The sequence below is a fragment of the Tachyglossus aculeatus genome, chromosome 4 (assembly GCF_015852505.1).
Source record: "Tachyglossus aculeatus isolate mTacAcu1 chromosome 4, mTacAcu1.pri, whole genome shotgun sequence".
Lineage (NCBI taxonomy): Eukaryota > Metazoa > Chordata > Mammalia > Monotremata > Tachyglossidae > Tachyglossus > Tachyglossus aculeatus.
In genome coordinates this window covers 60,481,770-60,502,450 of record NC_052069.1, presented here as the reverse complement: position 1 = coordinate 60,502,450, position 20,681 = coordinate 60,481,770, and the positions used below count along the sequence as shown (strand labels likewise).

Below are 20,681 nucleotides of genomic sequence, written 5' to 3'. Positions count from 1 at the left end.
AATGCCCGTTCTTTCTCCTAATTTAGACAAGGAGCCCTGTGTGGTACAGAAATTGTCTGACCTGGTCAACTTCTATCTACCTCAGTGATTAGAAGACTGCTTCACATGTAGTAAACACTTAATACCATAAAAATACCACTAAAAATTTGTCATTTCAAATGCAGAATAACAAGAAAATATATCCAAATATCATGAATAGAAATGATCATTGCACAAATCATCCCCGTTTATATCCTAACTGTTGCTACTTTCCCAGAGTCAGTGGCCCTATAAAAATAGGTCTATTATTCTGTGAAGTAGCTATTGCCAGTCTGATAGCTTGTTCAATGCTTTAAATTCCATGTTAAATTAGGGTTAAGAATGAAAGTCAATTCTGTTCTTTCACATCTTTAGAAGAGAGACTGAGAAGGCAGACGGCAAGCTCTCCTACAGTTCCACCTCCTACAATAAGCTGTCCCCAGTGAACTTCCCAGCATGCTGACCCATATCATCCCTTCTGCCAACACTAGCACTTATGAGCTTTTTCCACATCCACCACAACACTCAAGTATAAGTGTGTACTAATCTAGTTTGGCCACTCTAGTTGTAAATATTTTTATGTTTGTTTCCCGCTTTAGAGTGCAAGTTCTTCGTGGGCAGGAAATGTGTCAACAAGTAGGTGCTCATTAAATGCTATAATTGTTACTGCTGTTGTCATCCTATTCACTGCTGTGGGGTTGGGAGTGGGGAAGACCAAAGGGAGCAATTTAGGGTGACACAGAAGGGAGTAGGAGAAGAAGAAAAAGGAGGCCTAGTCTGGGAAGGTCTCTTGAAAGAGATGTGCCTAGCCCATTGTTGGGTAGGGACTGTCTCTATATGTTGCCGACTTGTACTTCCCAAGCGCTTAGTACAGTGCTCTGCACACAGTAAGCGCTCAATAAATACGACTGAATGAATGAAATAGGGGAGAGTCATTCTCTGTCAGATTTGAGGAGAGAGGGCATTCCAGACCAGAGGCAGGATGTGGGCCAGGGGTCAGTGGTAAAACAGGCAAGACTGACACACAGTGAGAAGGTAAGCACTAGAGGAGCAAAGTGTGTGGGCTGGGTTGTAGAAGGAGAGTAATGAGGTGAGGTAGGACGGGGCAAGATGGTAGAGTACTTTAAAGCCAATGGTGAGGAGTTTTGGTTTGATACAGAGGTGGGTGGGCAACCACTAGAGTTTTTTGAGGAGCAGAGTGACATGTCCTGAACGTTTTTGTAGAAAAATGATCTGGGCAGCAGATTGAAGTGTTAAACTGAACTGCAGTGAAGAGAGACAGGAGAATGGGAGTTCAGAAAGAAGGCTAATATAGTAATCCAGGCAGGATAGGATGAGTGATTGTATTAACATGGTAGCAATTTGGATGGGGAGGAAAGGGCAGATTTTAGCAGTGTTGTGAAGGTGGGACTGACAGGATTTAGTGTTGGATTGAATATGTCCGTTGAATGAGAGAGAGGAGTCAAGGATGATGTCAAGGTTACAGGCTTGTGAGACAGGAAGGATGGTGGTGCCATCTGCAGTGATGGAAAAGTCAGGAGGAGGACAGGGTTTGGGTGGAAAGATAAGGAGCTTGGTTTTGGACATGTTAAGCTTGAGGTAACAGGAGGACATCCAAGTAGAGATGTCTTGAAGGAAAGAATAATAATAATGGTATTTGTTAAGTGCTTACTATGTGCAAAGTGCTGTTCTAAGTTCTGGGGGGATACAAGGTGATCAGGTTGTCCCACGTGGGGCTCACAGTCTTAATCCCCATTTTACAGATGAAGTAACAGAGGCGCAGAGAAATTAAGTGACTTGCCCAAAGTCACACAGGTGACAAGTGGCGGAGTTGGGATTAGAACCCATGACCTCTGACTCCCAAGCCAGGCTCCTTCCATGGAGCCACGACTTGTGAAACTGCGGAGAGGGAGGGAGATTAGGGCCGGAGATGTAGGTTTGGGTATCATCCTCATAAAGGTGGTAGTTGAAGCCATGGGAATGAATGAGTTCTCCAAAGGAGTGGGTGTAAGTTGGAGAATAGAAGGGGATGCAGAACTAAACCTTGAGGGATCCCCACAGTTAGGTGGTAAGTTGCAGAGGAGGAGCCTGTGGAAGAAATTGAGAATGAATGGCCAGAGGGATAAGAGGAGAACCAGGAGAGGACAGAGCCAGTGAAGCCAAGGTTGGATAATGTTTCCTGGAGAAGGGAGTGAACCAAAGTGTTGAAGACAGCAGAGAGGTTGAGGAGGCTTAGGATGGAGTAGAGGCTGCTGGGTTTGGGAGAAAGGAGATCTTGCCTCAAACTCCCTTTTCCTTCAAACATAGCAGATCAGAGCTTTCCCCATCTTCAAAATGTATCTGAATTCACCTTTCCTAATCAACCTCTAATCTCCCCATTTCATACCCAACAACTTTTTCTTCAGCCCTCCTGCATCACCTAAGCACCCACAGCCTCTGTAAGACTTCTGGACATACTATTATCTTGTATTATTTCCTCCTACCTGTAATTTAAGTATCTGTCTCCTCTGCTAGAAGGCAAACTTGAGGGCAGGTATTGTGGATTTCAATTCTGTTATGCATCCCCAAATGCTCAATACAGAGCTCGGCCCACTGAAGACACAATTGCTATTGACTGATTATTGCCAAATGATGGTGGAGAGGTTTCCCACTTGCCAAATCAAGGAAACTTTAACTTTCACTCTTGTGAAATTGCTTTCATGCTTCCCACTCCACCTTTTCATGGTTTTTGTTTAGGGTATTTATATGGTATGGTATTTGTTTTTATGGCATTTATGACCTACTGAAGAATAGGCCAGGCACTATAATAAGTGCTGGGGTAGATAAAAGCTAAATCATAGGAGGCAGTCTATGCCCCACATGGGACTCACAGTCTTAATCCCCATTTTACAAATGAGGTAACTGGCACAGAGAAGTGACTTGCCCAAAGTCACACCGCAGACAAGTGGCAATAACAGGATTCAAACTCATGTACTTTGATTCCCAGGACCACGTTTCCTCCACTAGGCCACACTTTCACAAGGAGAGATTTTTCTGAAATCTCAAAGGGCTCACCAGAGGAAGGGGAAGAAACTAGATGAAGCCAAACAAGGTGCTCTTGTTCGGTATTTTGTAATGTACTTTATTTCTAGAAGGACTGGTTTCACTAAACATAGTGACCGAAAGGTGACATTTTGCCCGGGTTTCATAACTTCTTGCATCTCCCAGCTATTTACACCAGGAGCAACTAGATCATGGAACTGGACAGCAGGTATAAGATTCCCTTAACAAGGGTTATTTATATCACTGAAATAACCCAAGAGCCTCAGACTCAGAAACTGGAGTATAAGTGGCTGCAATGACTAAGTTGATGGTGAAGGAGGAAAAGTTAATTCAGATAATAATAATAATAATGGTATGTGTTAAGCACTTACTATGTGTCAAGCACTGGGGTAGATACAAGGTATTCAGGTTGCCCCACGTGGGGCTTATAGTCTTAATCCCCATTTTACGGATGGCTAAAAGGCACAGAGAGGTTAAGTGTTCTGCCCAAGTCACATAGCTGATAAGTGGCAGAACCAGGGTTAGAACCCACGACTTCTACTCAAAGGCAAGAGGAGGAGGGTCCAGTTATAGTTGTAAAGAACAGTCAACCCTTGCCAGAGCTCAGAGAGGTAGCCTGCTCACTAACTTAAAACTATAAACAATAATAGGATAGAATAGGAAAGTAAATGCAGAAGACAGTACATTGGTAATCAAATCATTGTTTTTCTTCATTAGCAAAGATTGCCATCCAACTTCTACTTCCCAAGCACTTAGTACAGTGCTCTGTACACAGTAAGCACTCAATAAATACAATTGAATGAATGAAGATAAGAAAAGCCACTTCATGCCCCATTGTTCTTTCTCCTGCTTCTTTTAGTGGTAAATAATTTGAACTCCTCTAGACTTTAAGATCTTGGTGGTCAGAGAACATGTCTAAGAAGTCTGTTATATTGTACTTTTCCAAGTGCTTAATACAGTGCTCTACACACTGTAAGCACTCACTGAATGAATGACCCTTTCTCTCTTCCCCATTAGATTATCATCTTCTTGAAGGAAGAGACCTTTTGTCTCTTGCTTCTGGTGTATTCTTCCAAGCTCTTAGTACAGGGTTCGGTATGCAATAGACACTCAAACACCATTGATTATTGATTAACAATGGCAGGCTTTAGAATTCATTTCGTTTTCACGATCTCTCCCTTTCCATTCTTAATGTCCTTAGTCACTTTATTTTATCCTGTGACTTAATTAGGATTTCAATATTACAGTTACCCACATGCAGGGGTTTAAATCTCAGCATCTATACTTAGAAGCCTTCTCGTTTAAGGCATCAAAAAAGAACATCAACAACACCTGGAAGCTGCAAATACGAGGAAAGAATCAATAATTCTTGAAAACGAGGCTCCAGCCGGCTGCCTGTCTTTCACTTTGAATTCCAGCTTGAAACACAAGCACACTGTCACTAGAAATGCTAGTTGCATTCATACCAGAGGTTTAGAAAAAAAAGGCTATTTTTTTGTTTCTATCCCAGGCAGATGTAATTAGGGATGAATAAATCAAAGAAAATAATTCCTATCATCAAAACTTCACTCACTTCTCGAATTCGGTGTGAAGGAAAAAGAGATTACAGAGTGTTCATGTAAGGCGTTGTTTTTACAGCTTCGGGAAAATATATGCTAAAACCATACCTATCGGCTGAGAATTCAACAGACTCTCAATTTCATCTTTCGAAGGCCGATAGCCACCAGATGGCAACCTGAGCTAAATTCGACCCAGAAGTTGAGAGATGGAAAGCTTTCTGGTCTGTGGCATTACATACTCCTCCAGCACCTCGGAAACTAAAACCACTAATTCCAATCTGATTACTACAGGGTGATTCCACTTTTCAACTGATTCGCAAATCCAATTTTGCTCATGGAATTAAGTAGTTACTCGGAATAGTTTGAGTTAAAGTTTTTTTTTAAAATCCACACCTTTCTCCTACAGGGTAATTAAATACTGCAAGCAGAAATATCATTAGAAATTGAGAGTTGTTTGATATGCCTGCTGAAGTACACATATGGGCATTAATTCATTTCCTGAAGAAAATTCATTTTCATTTCAAAATCCCATTCAAGTTATTTATAAAATATGGCAATCTTCCTTTTCATTATTTCAGTAAACACAACAGCCTTGCTAACTACCCCACAGAGTGCTTTATTTTTCCTATTTTTTAGCAGCCTACTTGTAATTAAAGGCAGCTTGCATTAATGATGCAGGAAGTCTCTGAGGGAAACAGTTAACGTCCACCTCATAATATTATTCCAGAATTACATGCACAGAAGACTTTTTAATAATCTTTGTTTCCTAATTTAGTTTTGATTGGTTATGAAATCCTTAGCAGCACTAAAAGGCTCAAATTTCTACTGTCATCAGCACTTCTGCTCCATAAATTGTATGACTTCTGTCTGTAAGCTTCTTTTCAAAGCGTCTGTTTAACTTATCCAGAAAATTAGCTGCAGGCTGGAGATAATTGCAGATAATTTTCCATTTTTAAGCCACTGGGGTGTTGCATGGAGATGTGACAGCTACGTTTGTTTAAACACAAAGAGCAGATTATGGCATAGTGCTGTCATTTCCGTTTTATATGCAGGTTTATAGCATCATATCAGCTTTAGATGCAAATTGTAACTATAGTCTCCAAAATGGTCTGTGCTTTCATGACAACTCTGGGGTCTTAGGCTTTTTACTTGACTATAAATAGTGGATCCAGCCTAACCTTTGCCGTTCACCACTCTAAAATATAAATTCTTAAATATTTTAAAAAGCTAAGGATTTTTCCCAACAATACGAAGTTACGTTTCAAAATGAACAACCTGTTAGCCACCGTAGACCTTTACCCAACTCAATTTACTTATAACTGGTTTTCTGAAGGACCCTAGTGCTCACATTTTCCCAGGTAGGTACAACTTTAAACAGACCCCACTGAAAGCCACCTGAAATTAAATGTCGCAAATTTAAAGTGGGCTACCCTGTTTGATGTATGGACCTTTTTTTTTTTAATTGAACTGTATGATAGGTGTAACAGTGATGCATTTGTGGTTTCACTTTCAGGGATGTGTATTTTCTCACTTCCTTTTCAGGTAAATTCAATGCTAATGGAAGTTGTCCCTTAGAAGTCACTGGACCTAGGAACATTCATATAAATACAAAACAGATGACAATCAGAGAAAGGGTGGCCCTCCTAAATCATCTTTCCAAGGTACTTTAAGCCTAAGATGAAGCTCTAGCTACAGGAAAGATGGAACAGCAGAGTTCCTTGGCTGATCCCTCTCTCACTTAGACTCCCTCCTGAGGATGCTAGTAAGAACGTTACCATTTGTGACGGTGCTTTCTGAAATTTTGGCAGCAAACATGCACGTGCACAGGGAAATCCACCTGCAAATACGATGTATGTGTGTTCACATGTGCCTGTAATATGCATGTGTAAATGCGTATGTTTAATAGACCAAAGAGCATGTCAAAGAATAGGGAAGAGCAGTGTCTAAAGTCATAACACAAGTGAGTTTATAATTCCCATAAATCTTTGGGCTAAGGCACACACCTAAATGGGCCTGACAATACAACTTCTGAAGTTGCTTTCCTGTGAGGAGCTCTTAGGCTTAAGGAATTTTGTGGAAAAGCCTAATATTTCAAAGTTTTCTAATATGTTTCTACACAGGACTATTACCACTGACTCTGCCAATTACATCAATCAATGGTATTTATTCAGTGCTTACTCTGTGCAGAGCACTTTACTAAGCACATTGGCTGCTCACCAAAGCTTGGTCTGGAGACATATTTACAGTTTAGTTACATGCTCCCAAAGAGGCCTAAACTTGCATTTAGAGGATAAATTATTAAATGTATTATAGCACCAGTATATATATTTAAGATTTCAACGGTAACATTAGGGAATGCCTTAAAAGTTAACATTTTCCCTTGAAAAACTGCTATGTTCAGAGACTAACAAACCACAAAATACCGAGACTCCCAATTCATGGTGAAACTCTACTGTTCATAAAGCCCAGTGTTGTGGGCGCTGAGTGAGCTTCTAAATAGTTACAGCACACATTCAATAAATATGCTTCAGAATTTGAGAATTGGAATTGTTAAGGGCAAATTTTCAGTTTTGTGTTTCAGCTTTTACACCCCTCAGAGGTTAGAATCAAGACTTCCCTCCTGTTCCAGTCACATGCACAGTGTGAGCCCACTGTTGGGTAGGGACTGTCTCTATATGTTGCCAATTTGTACTTCCCAAGTTCTCTGCACACAGTAAGCGGTCAATAAATACGATTGATTGATTGATTTTGCCTGCCAGCAGCATAACTTAATGGAAAGGGCAGGGGCCTGGATGGGAGTCAGGGGACAACATGGGTTCTAATTCTAGTTCTGTCACTTGCCTGCTGTGTGACTTAAGTCTAGTCACTTAACTTCTCAGTGCCTCAGGTTGCTCACCTGTAAAATGGCTAAATATCTATTCTCCCTCTTACTTAGAATGTGAGCCCCATGTGGGACAGAGACTGGGCCTGACCCAATTAACTTGTTTCTCCCCCAGCACTAGCAACATTCCTTGGCATACAGTAAACATTTAAATACCAATATTATTATTATTATTATCACCACCCTTGCAGGCTGTCCTTACCCCATTTCCTTTCAAGGAGTAACAAACTACCAAATTTTTTTCAAAAGGGACTTTTGAAGAGTTAATTTCTAACTTGTGGTCTTGAGCTTTTGAACTATATTCTACTGCCTTTCATTATTAATAATAATGATATTTGTTAAGTGCTTACTGTTTGCCAAGCACTGTATTAAGCACTGGGGTAGATACAAGCAAATCAGGTTGGACACAGTCCCTGTCCCACATGGGGCACCTGGTATCATTCCCCACTTTACAGATGAGGTAACAGGCACAGAGAAGAGAAGCAGCATGGCTCAATGGAAAGAGTACAGGCTTGGGAGTCAGATGGGTTCTAATCCTAGCTCCGCCACTTGTCTGCCGTGTGACTTTGGGCAAGTCACTTCACTTCTCTGTGCCTCAGTAACCGCATCTGTAAAATGAGATTAAGACTGTGAGCCCCACGGGGACAACCTAATCACCTTGTATCCCTTCCACCAATGCTTAGAATGGTGCTTCTCACATAGTAAACACTAAACAAATACCATCATTATTATTAAGTCACTTGCCCAAGGTCACACAGCAGACAAGTGGCAGATGCAGATTAGAGCCCTTGACCCTCTCACTCCCAGGCCAGTGATCTGTCTTTCCTTCCCCAATGATAGACATTATGGCATTGTCTTAATAACCAGTCATTATCTGTTCCCACCACTTGATTCACAATGATTCTCCACCACTTGATTCACTACTCGATTCTGCTTTCCACAACGTTCCCAGTTCACTACTGTCATAGTTATGGTGACGACGATGAACTAGTGAGATCACCTTGGAAAATCACACTTGTATCTTGTTCAATCCTCAGTGAAGAAATATTATCCCTAACAGGGAAATTCCTCAGTATGATGGAAAGAAGATGGCACTGTGTTGCCAAAGGCAGAACATGACTACCATGCATATGAAACTATGTACCATATTGAGAGGGAAAGAGAGGGGGTTGGGGGGAAGGGGGAGGAAGGAAGCGAAGCAGCATCTGAACTATTTAAAATTGCACACTGAGAAAGTCTTTCATTTTGAACTATTTCTATAAATTATTAAACATTTTTTAAAAAGAGTCATCATTTCCAGTATAAACTTCTACATGTAACAGACAAATGGAACACAAGAGTAGTTGGCCTAGAACTCTTCCCAAAACATAAGGAATTGAAAATTTTACCCTGTCATATTAAGGTAATTTCCTCCAGAACTGAAATAAATTTTTGAATTTGGCCTCTGGCTTTTTGTCAAAAATTATTAAGCACACCTTCATAAATGCACAGTTTTTCCCTCCTACGGATTTGCTTGAATCTCATTAATCCATCAGAAGGAAAATATTTGGGGGAATTCTGTAGTTGCTAAAATTCAGCTTATTTATACTGTACAGACCTGTTTTCCAGGGAACACAGTCCTATATTTTGAAATAATCAATCTTGGGGGCACTTCTGTTGCAGTGATATCTAAACATCAAGCTCTTTTCTCCAAAAAATCAGGCACAACCTGCAGTTTAACCGGCACATCTGAGAAACTGTAAGTCCTTAGTTTGCGGGTTAAAGCTCTCTTCATTGTTGCAAATTGTTTCCTGTTTAAAACCTTTTTCATCATGCTAAGTATAAAATGATCTTATGCTAATGTACCTCACTGGGGATCATGCACAGATGTTACTTTGATTAATAGGTTCAGCATTCCCAAAATGCCAGACCAGGTTCAAGACTATAAAATCAAATAAGAAATTATATTAAAACCCACATACCATTGTATATGTTATTCTGGTGAGAGAACAGTGGGGGAGTTATAGCTAAAGCTATTTAAGCAGACAAAGACCTACTGAAAATAAGGGGGATGATATTGAAAAAGGAATACATTCACATTGCGATATTTGATGTATTTACAACAGAATATGTATACTGCAGTGCATTTCATAGACTAATATTTTCAACCACTACTCCAATATCTAAATCTTTTGTTAAAATGTTGAGCAGTGCAGCATGATTCTTTTCATTGTCTATTTTACTATTTAAAGAAAATTACCAGGTTTCCCTAGAATTCTGTTGCATCATTTTGCAAACCGTAGAGCCAATATCATCCTTTACACCTGGTACAATGTATTGCTACCTAATATGCTTGACATACCAATCGTGATTCTGAAATCACCCAGGTGAATTGGTCTTTATTAGCGAATGCCATACTGAAAAGCAAAGGACAAGCTTGGGCATCCTCTCAGAAAGAGACTACTCACTACAGCTTAGTACGGGCCTGCTAGCCTCTTACTTTTTAACTTCATGCACTTTCATAGCCAAAAACCCCAATAAGCGATACTACTTTTCTGACTGGGACTAATGACCAGGCTCACTTAGTCAATCAGTCAATCAATAGTATTCATTGACCGCTTACTATTTGCAGAACACTGTACTAAGTGCCTAGGAGATCCTTGGCATGCTCATCATAATCTGGGCCCAGGCTTAAATTGTGTCTGTGGAGAATTTATTGTTACTGGGACTTTTCTCCTTTAAACCTTTAAGATACTCAGAGACATAAGTATTATCTAGCTTTCACATCCAGTGGGATGCCTCAGTAAGTGAACTCTGCTGTAGCTGCACCTCTGTTTTCCTAAGGAAGTGGAAGGTCAAACTATTTTCCTAAATACTACAAACCTCCACCAATAATGAATCCATCCTATGACAACAAATCCACTCCATGAGACTTCTGCCCCAGTTATACCTACTCACAGAGGAACCAGGTACAAGGGGCACATCCCTCAACACACAAGTGAGGAATTTGAAAAGGGTTGCCTCACCATCGCACAGAACGTCTCTGGAGGATCTCCGCAGGTAATGTCAGGGGGATCCAATTTCACTTTCAAGTATTTTGTCATATCTGTGGCTTCCGGCTGGCAGGCCATGTAATCCCAAACTATCCCTTCTTCCGTGTAAATCTGAGTCTTGCATACGTCGTAATGTCCCCACACGGATGGATAATGCTGCATCACTGAACTCACGGTGACCCAAAGGGCATGAAGCGACAAGAATCTGGAGAAATACATTTCTAAATCCCGGGGAAGTCTCCTGGACAACTTGAACCAGGGCTTGTTTCAACAGAATCTAGATATTCTACATATAGGTAGGTGTATGACTCCCAGTCCGGGATCCAAAGCCAGGGGCGGGGTGAAACAGTCAGGATAGAGCAGTGCTTTTTCGGGTAAATTTAGTACTTTGGTGAAAGCCTAACATACTCAAGTGTCAGCCTTTGACATGAGCTTGGAGCTCTTTCTTTGTCTTACAATGCGTCTCTAAGAGGGTTTTTTTGTTGTTGTTGCTTTTGTAAATGATGCGAGGATTAGATGATAATTTAGCCAAGCGGTGGTTCTTCAACTGTACTGCCAATAACCCTGAGTGATCCTCTCTGCTCACGGATCCCGAGGGGCATCCAGGAGCGCTGATAAATCAGTATCCGGAGCAAAAGGATAAATGTCTACAGCCTTGTGTCTGTTTCCCATCAATCATTCTTTTCTTCTGGCACCAAAACCCTTAAAGAAACAATAAGAGTAAGAGTTATTGTCCCAGAATTGATGCATTATAAATATATGATATTTTGAGATACAGAGGACTGATACAATACGAAACAAGTTGGGGGTAATACTGATAATCTTTCCCGCACAGCTTTGTTAGAATGGACAAACCGTGAAAATCATTCATAGGAGAGAGATTTTTTGCTATGAAGGACTACATTCCTTTGTAACAAAGGCAGGTTTATAGCGTTCAGGTGGGTTTCAGCCTTTGGCTTCAACAATATTTCCATCTTTGACAAAACTGATAGCACGAAGGAGAATTTTAGTATCTTAGCTATGCTGTATTGCTAAAATGAATTCCTCTAGGAGAACAATGGAAAACGAGTTCTTTTATTATGACAAAGAGATGTCAACTAGCTGTAAGCCTTTTTTCTCTTGGCAGAGGGACCTTAAAGCTATCCAAATTCCTTGCACACTCCTTAGCTTTTACTAGCTGGAATAAAAAGCAGTATTATGGGTATTAGTCTGTCCCTTTACCCGTTAATCCTGGAAGGGTTTACCATTTTTTGGTTTAGCTGTATTTAGTGTTAAAGATAACAATCAATTTATGGCAAATGGTTAAAAATAAAGCCCCAAATGGGCATTTCCCTTATCTATGGAGTTTTCTATTTTCTTAGCTCTAGGTATCCATTGCTTCCTCATCTGAAGGACATTTCTATATCAGAAAGATATTTTTTCCCCCAACAGCCAGTATTATATGCTGCATTAGGACTGAAAGCGCTATAGAAAAAAAAATTGCATTTGAAATTCATGCATAAAAATAAGAAGGGTTTGCTTACAAGCTCACACGAAGATGAAAATGACACTAGTTTTAAAATAGAATGAAACTGCCAAGTTGAAAATAGTTTCAGTTGGCTGTTATTTTCCCAGTACAGTACTAACAATCCATATAGTGACCGAAGTGTGATTTCACTCAACATTACTACTAAATTGACCATCGGAAATGAATAAAAGTTTATAATTAAAATATAGGAGTCATTTTGAGCAATACCGTATGTTGGCACAGTTGCCTGCTTAATCCGCCTTCTTCTAATTTTATAACCAAAATGACAAATCTCCTCCACAATTCAAGAGTGATGGAGACCGATGGTTTTAGCAAACACCGTTATAAACTCCCCATTACACATGACGCATATTAAGCCTGCAAATTTACAGTCTCCAAAACAATATAGCACTAGGGTTTCTGTATTTAAATAATGCACCATCTTAAAATGAACCCAGTACAATCACTAGGAAATGCCAACAGATGGTTGAATTGTGTTTCCATAGCAAAGTAATTTGTAATAATTGCTTTATGGATCCAAGTGCAATTTTCATTATATTCAATTCATAAAATGTTATCCTACAGCTGCAATTTGTGATATTTTCTATTAGGAAGTGTGTTGAATATTTGAATTTGCATGAAACAATAATTAGCAGTTGGAATATGTTGAAGTTCAAATTTGAGTGTCCAATTTTCTGGTCATCTAAAAAGTTCAAAAACAGATCTTTATTTTTTAAAACAAAGGGAGCTTCACAGAATTAAGTGTTATGACTATTTTCACCCTTACCTTGTCTTATTTTGTCAGCTCTGAGGATGTTTTTATAAAAATCCATTAGTGCAGTACTATACAAAACTATTTCTAAAGGTGCTAAAATGGAGGCAGGATTCACTTTCAGGGTGTGTTCTTTTAAAATCTGTTCACTACTCCGGGGTGGGGGTGGGGGGAAACCATTTTAAAAAATGTATATGGTCAGAAAACTAGTGTTTTTAAATAGTAAGCTAGTTACTGTAATGGAAAGATTTTTTCATTTCAGTTTTCAAAATCAGCCATACATCCTCGAGATGCAGATTCTTTGCTGCAGGACCTGTTTTGAGTACAAATTTTCCTGAAATACCATGTGAGTACATTTTCTCATTCTGGTTTTAAGTACATTTTAAAATTCTTGATAAAATTTCATTACATAATTTTTCCCCCCTAAAATTTGCCTTCCCCTTCCTCTTCTCTTCCCTGGTCCCCTTTGCCTCACCACTTCTCCTTTTGTCTTCCTACCTATTGTCACTGATATTTTAAACCACAGGTAAGCAGAGCCCCATAGGAGCTCCAAATCCATGTAGTCATTGCAGCAGAGTGTGTGTGTGTGTGTGTGTGTGTGTGTGTGTGTGTACAGCAAACAAATGTTACCAGCATTCATGCCATGAGACTACAATACTCTTCCTATAATGAATTCTCACTGAAGTCAAAGTCATAATGACGGTCATTACACAGAATTATAGGCTATAACATTGATCGAATTTAGGGCACTGACAAGGAAAAATGCAGAGGAGTGCAAGATATTTGAATATTAAGCGACAGACATTCCTGACAAGAAGCAGCCAATTATAACTTAAATTTCTGGCATATAACCAGTTGTGATTAATAGTTTTCCATTCCTTTACAGACACATTATTAATGTATTAAAAATGTCAGGCTTTGGCAAGAACTACTATGGCATGGCTCAGTTAGTCTGCAGAATCTACATTTAATGAGCTCCCATTGACACAGAGAACGCTATTGACCAAAGCATATTAAAGATCATATGCTAAGGGTCAGCGAGAATTTTTATAACTCAGGTATCCTATTTATCTCCATCATTTTAGTTTATACACTAGCTCAAGAGTATATTCCTCTCGACTATTCCAAAAAAAATATTTCAGAAAGCCCAGGATCTAAAATGCATAAGAAATTCAGTATCTAAGGCTAAAAGTGTAAAATATGACACGAAGCCAAAAAAACTTCTATCAAAAGCAGGAATTTACCATTGCAGCTCGTGTATAAGGGCATATGGAAAGAAAACTATGCACCAAAAAATACACCCAACTGGAATATTTTTTTTTAATTTTCAGTCTCGCGACGCTCAATTTCAGGGAAAAAAAAAATGAAACAATGCAGATTGTCAGAGCTGCAAATGAGGGAAACTGAGGATGGAAGGAAGGTCATTTTTGGTGGTGGACCACTATCACTTTTAAGCCCTAACAATATGAATTCCTTAATAAGCTAGATCTTGAATTTTCCTGAGGCCATACCCCCTAAATCTGAGCTACCTTAGAGGAGCTCTTGGACAAGGTCAGACCAATAGGATGCCAATTGATTAACTCTGAGGACCTTTGAAATTCATAATAGTTAAATATCTTCAAATGGTTGCCCCTTACATGAAGAATCTTTGTCAATGGAAATTCCCAGTCATTGTCCTTGCATTCTGTCAGGTCACGGGTGGCTGTAGAAATATGGCGATGTAAAATATAACTATGTATCTCCATAATAATCTCCACCGAGATGGATGCTAGTGATGTCAAAAAACAACTATAAAATTGCCTTGCATATCCATAACTTTTTCCAAGTTGCCAAAGCTGAGTCAATTTTACCTTGAACGAGGCTGCCAGAAACCGAACCAATGGCCCAAAAGTAGATTACGGCTAGAAATAGCCACAATTAAGCAATTAAGCAATATACTGAAGCAACTGCTTTGGAAGGGAAATATTGTTTTATGCTCTCTGGCTGATTTTCAGCGCTCGTGTTATTACTGAACACTGGAAGGTAGTGACGAGAGCAGCGGCGTGTCAGGTCTGTAAATGTTCAGCTCTTCAGAGAATATCAAAAAGAGACAACTTTTGATCCATTTCTCAGAGTCACCGATAATTTTTTGATATAACAAAATGAGTGAAATAGGGATGAGAGAGATGGAAACCTGTCTCAAGCTATAGTCTACCAAGAAGAGGTCTGAACTGCAACAGAAGCTATATAAATTCAATATATTGGAGTGATTAAGGCTTTGAGAATGGATAAAGTAGGGCTTAAGGATGTTTTAAGATTATATCGATAACCACTTTCCATTTAGAATCAGAAAAGGGGGAAATGCCTTTGTTGAGGTGATATTTTCTTAATTTCCTTTGTCAAAATGCACAGGCTGTCCTGTGGGCTCTGGTTCACAGCAAAAAGGACAACATTATCGTAAACCTACCACTTCTTCACATCTTTAACATAATCAGGTGTAAAATATCATTTAAATAATCATTTTTACCAAGGGAAAAGTTACCGGGGGATTGTGAGGGTGTGTGTTTTTTTTTTTAATATAGAAACACATGGTATAGTTAAGGACTGGTAGAATCCCTTCAATTCTGAGAATTCACAATCAGAAAACCTACAGTAACAATCTTAAATCTCATTTCCACCTAATTTATTTTTCTGTTCAGTGGACTAAAAAGAGCTTCCCTTCTACCTCCCAGGAAGCCCTTATAGGTTCAAGTTCTATAGAAGTCAAGTTTGAAAGAATCAGCACCTGAAGTTCTGCTAACCAAGCTATGAAGGCTGATATAGTGTAGAAATATTTTAGATTATGCTAGCTATAACTCTACCCTGTAACAGTATGAGACAAATACTGTAGCATTTCCACTCATATATACAATTTACCTGTAAAATTGAATACAATTCCATGACAACTATCCCTCAAAGCAATTACTTGTAACTGTTTGAATAACTTTCCTAAAACCACCCATATCAAAGTTAACAATTACCCATCTCACGATCACTTTGGGGCTTGAATTTTTTTTATTAAAGTGTCTAATAATTACTCTCAAAATGGCTGCTATAGGTCCCCCAAAGGAATGAATACCAGTGCTCACTCCATATCCAAAAATATCTTCAAAATATCATATGCCTTAAGAAAGTCAGCCAAAGCACATCATCACCAACATCGAGGGGTTTTGTTAATACATTATTTTATCATCGAGTTATCCATAGTCTCTGTGTGCCGCCCCCCTCCTAAATTCACATGGAGAAACAGCAATAGACAGCTGATCGAAAAATATCCTCCCACACCATTGTTTCCCTGTGCTGAGATTATTCTGGAAATCCCATTTTTATGGCACCCACAGCATAACTCCAAGTTATGTTTATTTGGGAGAAGGAGCAGAAAACATTCGAGTTAGACCCCCTGTACGTTTATTTGGATTTGTTGGATATTGCAGCAGAAACTAAAGTTTAAGCCCAGGCATGCAGTCCGCTTGAAGAAAGGCTGAAGTGGCTCATCTTTAAAAAGCTTCTTCTGCATTTATTTTAGTCCTACGCGTTTGCTTTGAGGAGTGGAAAAAGAAGGGCAAGGAGATGGGGGAAAAAAAAAAAAACCAAAACGCTCAAGAGCCCAATTTAAATGTTGGGGCTTAAAAGCTAACACACTCTAGTGAACTCATTAAAAAGAATATGCCTGGGTCATTTTTCTAGGTGATTTAACTAATAAACATCATTAAAAATCATTTCGATTTGTTGTTTCTTGCGACTATTTCATTTATCTCGGTTTGCAAAACTCCCTGCAGATTCTGTCATAAAGGAGAGTATTATTTCCAGAACAAGTGGGCTGCCAGATTCACCATATGTTTACCGGATTTCTGAATCTCGTTCACACAAATCTGAATTTCAGAGACTGGCAAATTATTCTAAGATAACAGTCCCTGGATGGGGGTGGGGGGCCACTAAGATTTCGCTTATCCCATTTCATTACGGCCCTTTAACCCATTTCTCGACTCTTGTATCTCCCCCACCTCTATAAACTTTTCAGGTTACCGTCACCAAACGTTTCCACCGCACAGCTCCTTCGCTAACCTTCTGAATTTGAGATCCTGAATTTGAGGGAAAGGGATTGCTGAGTTTAACGCTTTGAAGTTTAATTGGAAATATGAGGTTCGGGGGTGGCGGGAGCGTGTGCCAGGACGAACAATGCCCCAGGACTTTCTTCGCGTCCTAAATTCGGCCTTTGATGGGGGAGTGAACGAAAGGAGGAGGAGGGAGAGGAAGCGGGCCAGCAGAAAGTGGCGGAGGAATGAAAATCCCTCTTGTGTCCCGAAGCCTGGACATACTGGGATGTTAAGGGACTTTTTTTTGCCCAATTAAAGTGGTAATTTTCCTCCTCTTTGCGGCCCAAGGACAGCGCACACTGGGCTCTGAAGTGGATTCGGAAAAATTGGTACCCGGTGAGGAACCTAAACAGCCAGAAGAGGGCGGGCTTTCTTTTTTTTAATCCAAATTCTCCCCCCCGCCCTGATGAATCACTTAATTGGTAATTTGGGAACCCAATACGATTCGGTATGATCCGAATTATCGATAGCTCCAGATCCATTAGGGACAGAATGTCCGTCGGGAGCAGTTCCATTTCCAGGTCTAAGTTCCCTGTGGACACGGGTCCCCTCGGGATGGGAACGTTTTGGCCTCCCCCTCCCTGTCCCTGATAAGAAGTTCTGGAGGAGTGGGACCCGCTGACCTTCGACCCGGCCTCCCCTGCCGTCTCCCCCGCACACGGGTCAAATACTTCTTTTAGACTGGGAGCCCACTGTTGGGTAGGGACCGTCTCTATATGTTGCCAACTTGTACTTCCCAAGCGCTTGGTCCAGTGCTCTGCACACAGTAAGCGCTCAATAAATACGATTGATTGATTCGCAGGGCCCCCCAACCGTCTGGAGAGATGCGCTCACGGGCCCGGCAAACCCAGCTGAGAACCCCGGGGACCACCCCGAGAGGTCTCCTCCAGCGCTTAGAACAGTGTCCGGCACATAGTCAGCCCTTAAGAGATACCATCATTATAATAATTATTATTATTACTATTATTATCCGGAGAGGTCGCCTCCATCCAGCCGGAGGGGGCTCCTCCGGCGCCCAGAACAGTGCCTGGCACATAATAAGCGCTTAACAAATACCGTTATTATTATTATTATTGTTATCCGGAGGGATCTCCTCCAGCGCCTGGAACAATGTCTGGCCCATAGTAAGCCCTTAACAAATGCCATCATTATTATTAGTAACCGGAGAGGTCTTTAGCGCCTAGAACAGTGTCTGTCACATAGTAAGTCTTTAATAAATACCATCATTATTATCATCCGAAGAGGTCTCCTCCATCCAGCCGGAGGGGTCTCCTCCAGGGCTTAGAACAGTGCCTGGCACATAGTAAGCGCTCAATACTATTATTATTATCCAGCGAGGTCTCCTCCTTCCATCAGGGAAGGGGTCTCCTCCAGCGCTTAGAACAGTGCCTGACACATAGTAAGCGCTTAACAAATACCATCATTATTATTATTGTCCGAAGAGGTCTCCTCCTTCCATCCGGAGACATCCCCTCCCTCCATCCGGAGGGGTCCCCTTCGGCGCTCAGCACAGTGCCCGGCACATAGTAAGCGCTTAACACATACCATTATTATTATTATTATTGTCCGGAGAGGTCTCCTCCTTCCAGTCGGAGGGGTCCCTTCCCTCCACCTGGGGGGGTCCCCTTCAGCGCTTAGAACAGTGCCTGGCACATAGGAAGCGCTTAACCCTAATAACAATGATGATAATAATAATAATGATGATAATAATAATAAGGATGACACATAGTAAGCACTTAACCCTAATAATAATAATAATAAGGATGACACATAGTAAGCGCTTAACCCTAATAATAATGATGACAATAATAGTAATAATGATGACACATAGTAAGCGCTTTACCCTAATAATAATGATGACAATAATAATAATAATGATGACACATAGTAAGAGCTTAACCCTAATAATAATGATGACAATAATAATAATAATGACACATAGTAAGCTCTTTACCCTAATAATAATGATGACAATAACAATAATAATGATAATAATAATAATAATAATAAGGATGACAATGATAAGTGTTACCCGGAGAGGGGTCCTCCATGCAGAGAGGTCTCCTCGGTCCTTCGGGAGGGGGGCCCAGGGCTTTGTGCCCGGCGGGTCCCTGGCCCTGGAGGGGGTCCCGGCCCCCGTATCCTCCCTCTCCCCCCGGGTGGCACTGCCAGGGGTGGGATGTGAGGGGGAGGAATTGTCTTCCCAAACTTCCTCTCCCCCCTCCGGACCCGCCCGGGGCCGAGGGGGGCAGGGCTGGGGGGCAGAGGACGGACCGAAGGGTAGGACGGAGGGATGGAGACTAGACTGTGAGCCCACTGTTAGGTAGGGACCGTCTCTAGGTGTTGCCAACTTCCCAAGCGCTTAGTACAGTGCTCTGCACACAGTAAGCGTTCAATATATACGATTGATTGATTGATTGTTGGATGGGACTGAACTGAGGAGGGCTGGCCCGAATATGAGCGCTCAGTAAATACGATTGATCCTCTATATGTTGCCAACTTGTACTCCCCAAGCGCTTAGTCCAGTGCTGTGCACACAGTAAGCGCTCAATAAATACGGTTGATTGATTGATTGTTGGATGGGACTGAACTGAGGAGGGCTGGCCCGAATATGAGCGCTCAGTAAATACGATTGATCCTCTATATGTTGCCAACTTGTACTCCCCAAGCGCTTAGTCCAGTGCTGTGCACACAGTAAGCGCTCAATAAATCCGATTGATTGATTGTTGGATGGGACTGAACTGAGAAGGGCTGGCCCGAATATGAGCGCTCAGTAAATACGATTGATCCTCTATATGTTGCCAACTTGTACTCCCCAAGCGCTTAGTCCAGTGCTGTGCACACAGTAAGCGCTCAATAAATCCGATTGATTGATTGATTGATTGTTGGATGGGAGTGAACTGAGAAGGGCTGGCCCGAATATGAGCGCTCAGTAAATACGATTGATCCTCTATATGTTGCCAACTTGTACTTCCCAAGCGCTTAGTCCAGTGCCGTGCACACAGTAAGCGCTCAATACGATTGATTGATTGTTGGATGGGACTGAACTGAGAAGGGCTGGCCCGAATATGAGCGCTCAGTAAATACGATTGATCCTCTAAATGTTGCCAACTTGTACTTCCCAAGCGCTTAGTCCAGTGCTGTGCACACAGTAAGCGCTCAATAAATCCGGTTGATTGATTGATTGTTGGATGGGAGTGAACTGAGAAGGGCTGGCCCGAATATGAGCGCTCAATAAATACGATTGATTGATTGATTGATGGAGGGTGGGGTAGGGAGGGCCGGGAAAGGAGTGGGTACTTACCGGGTGGACCCTCTGCTCCTTTCCAGCCCGGTGGTCCTCCGGGGGTGGGCACCATCCCTGGCCCCCCCTGGCCCCCACAAGTCGCCCCGGGTGGGAGGGGTCCAGAGCCGGGGGAGGGATGGAGGGGGGGGGGGCTTCCCACTCGGGATGGGGAATTGATGCTGCTGCTGCTGCTGCTGCTGCTGCTGGTTTGTTGGTGGGCTGGGCGGCTGGATGGGGCGGGGGCGCACGGGGGAAGGAAAGGACCCAGGAGAAAGGGGGGGGGGCCGCCCTCCGGGTCTTCTCGGCCCCCCGGCCCCCGCCCCAAACTTTCCAAGGGGAGGCTGGTCCCGGGGGGAGGACAGCAGGACGAGGAGGAGGAGAAGAAGAAGGAGAAGGGGTCAGATCCGGCTCCGGCGGGGACCTGCTGCTGCTGCTGCTGCTAAGGAGGACGAGGAGAAGAAGGAGGAGG

General features: G+C 41.6%; 1 protein-coding gene across 8 annotated transcripts in view; it reads right to left on the bottom strand.

The window, feature by feature from the left end:
* The window catches only part of NTNG1 (netrin G1), a 316,974-nt gene extending 296,609 nt beyond the window's left edge, over positions 1-20,365 (bottom strand). For all 8 annotated transcript variants that reach the window (XM_038746005.1, XM_038745999.1, XM_038746002.1 and 5 more), the window contains exons 1-2: positions 20,231-20,365; positions 10,506-11,234 (exon numbers count right to left, since the gene is read on the bottom strand). In XM_038746005.1, coding sequence (XP_038601933.1) covers positions 10,506-10,751 — 246 coding nt within the window. In that variant the 5' untranslated portion in view covers positions 10,752-11,234; positions 20,231-20,365. The remainder of the gene's footprint in view (positions 1-10,505; positions 11,235-20,230) is intronic.
* Positions 20,366-20,681: the final 316 nt, after the last annotated feature.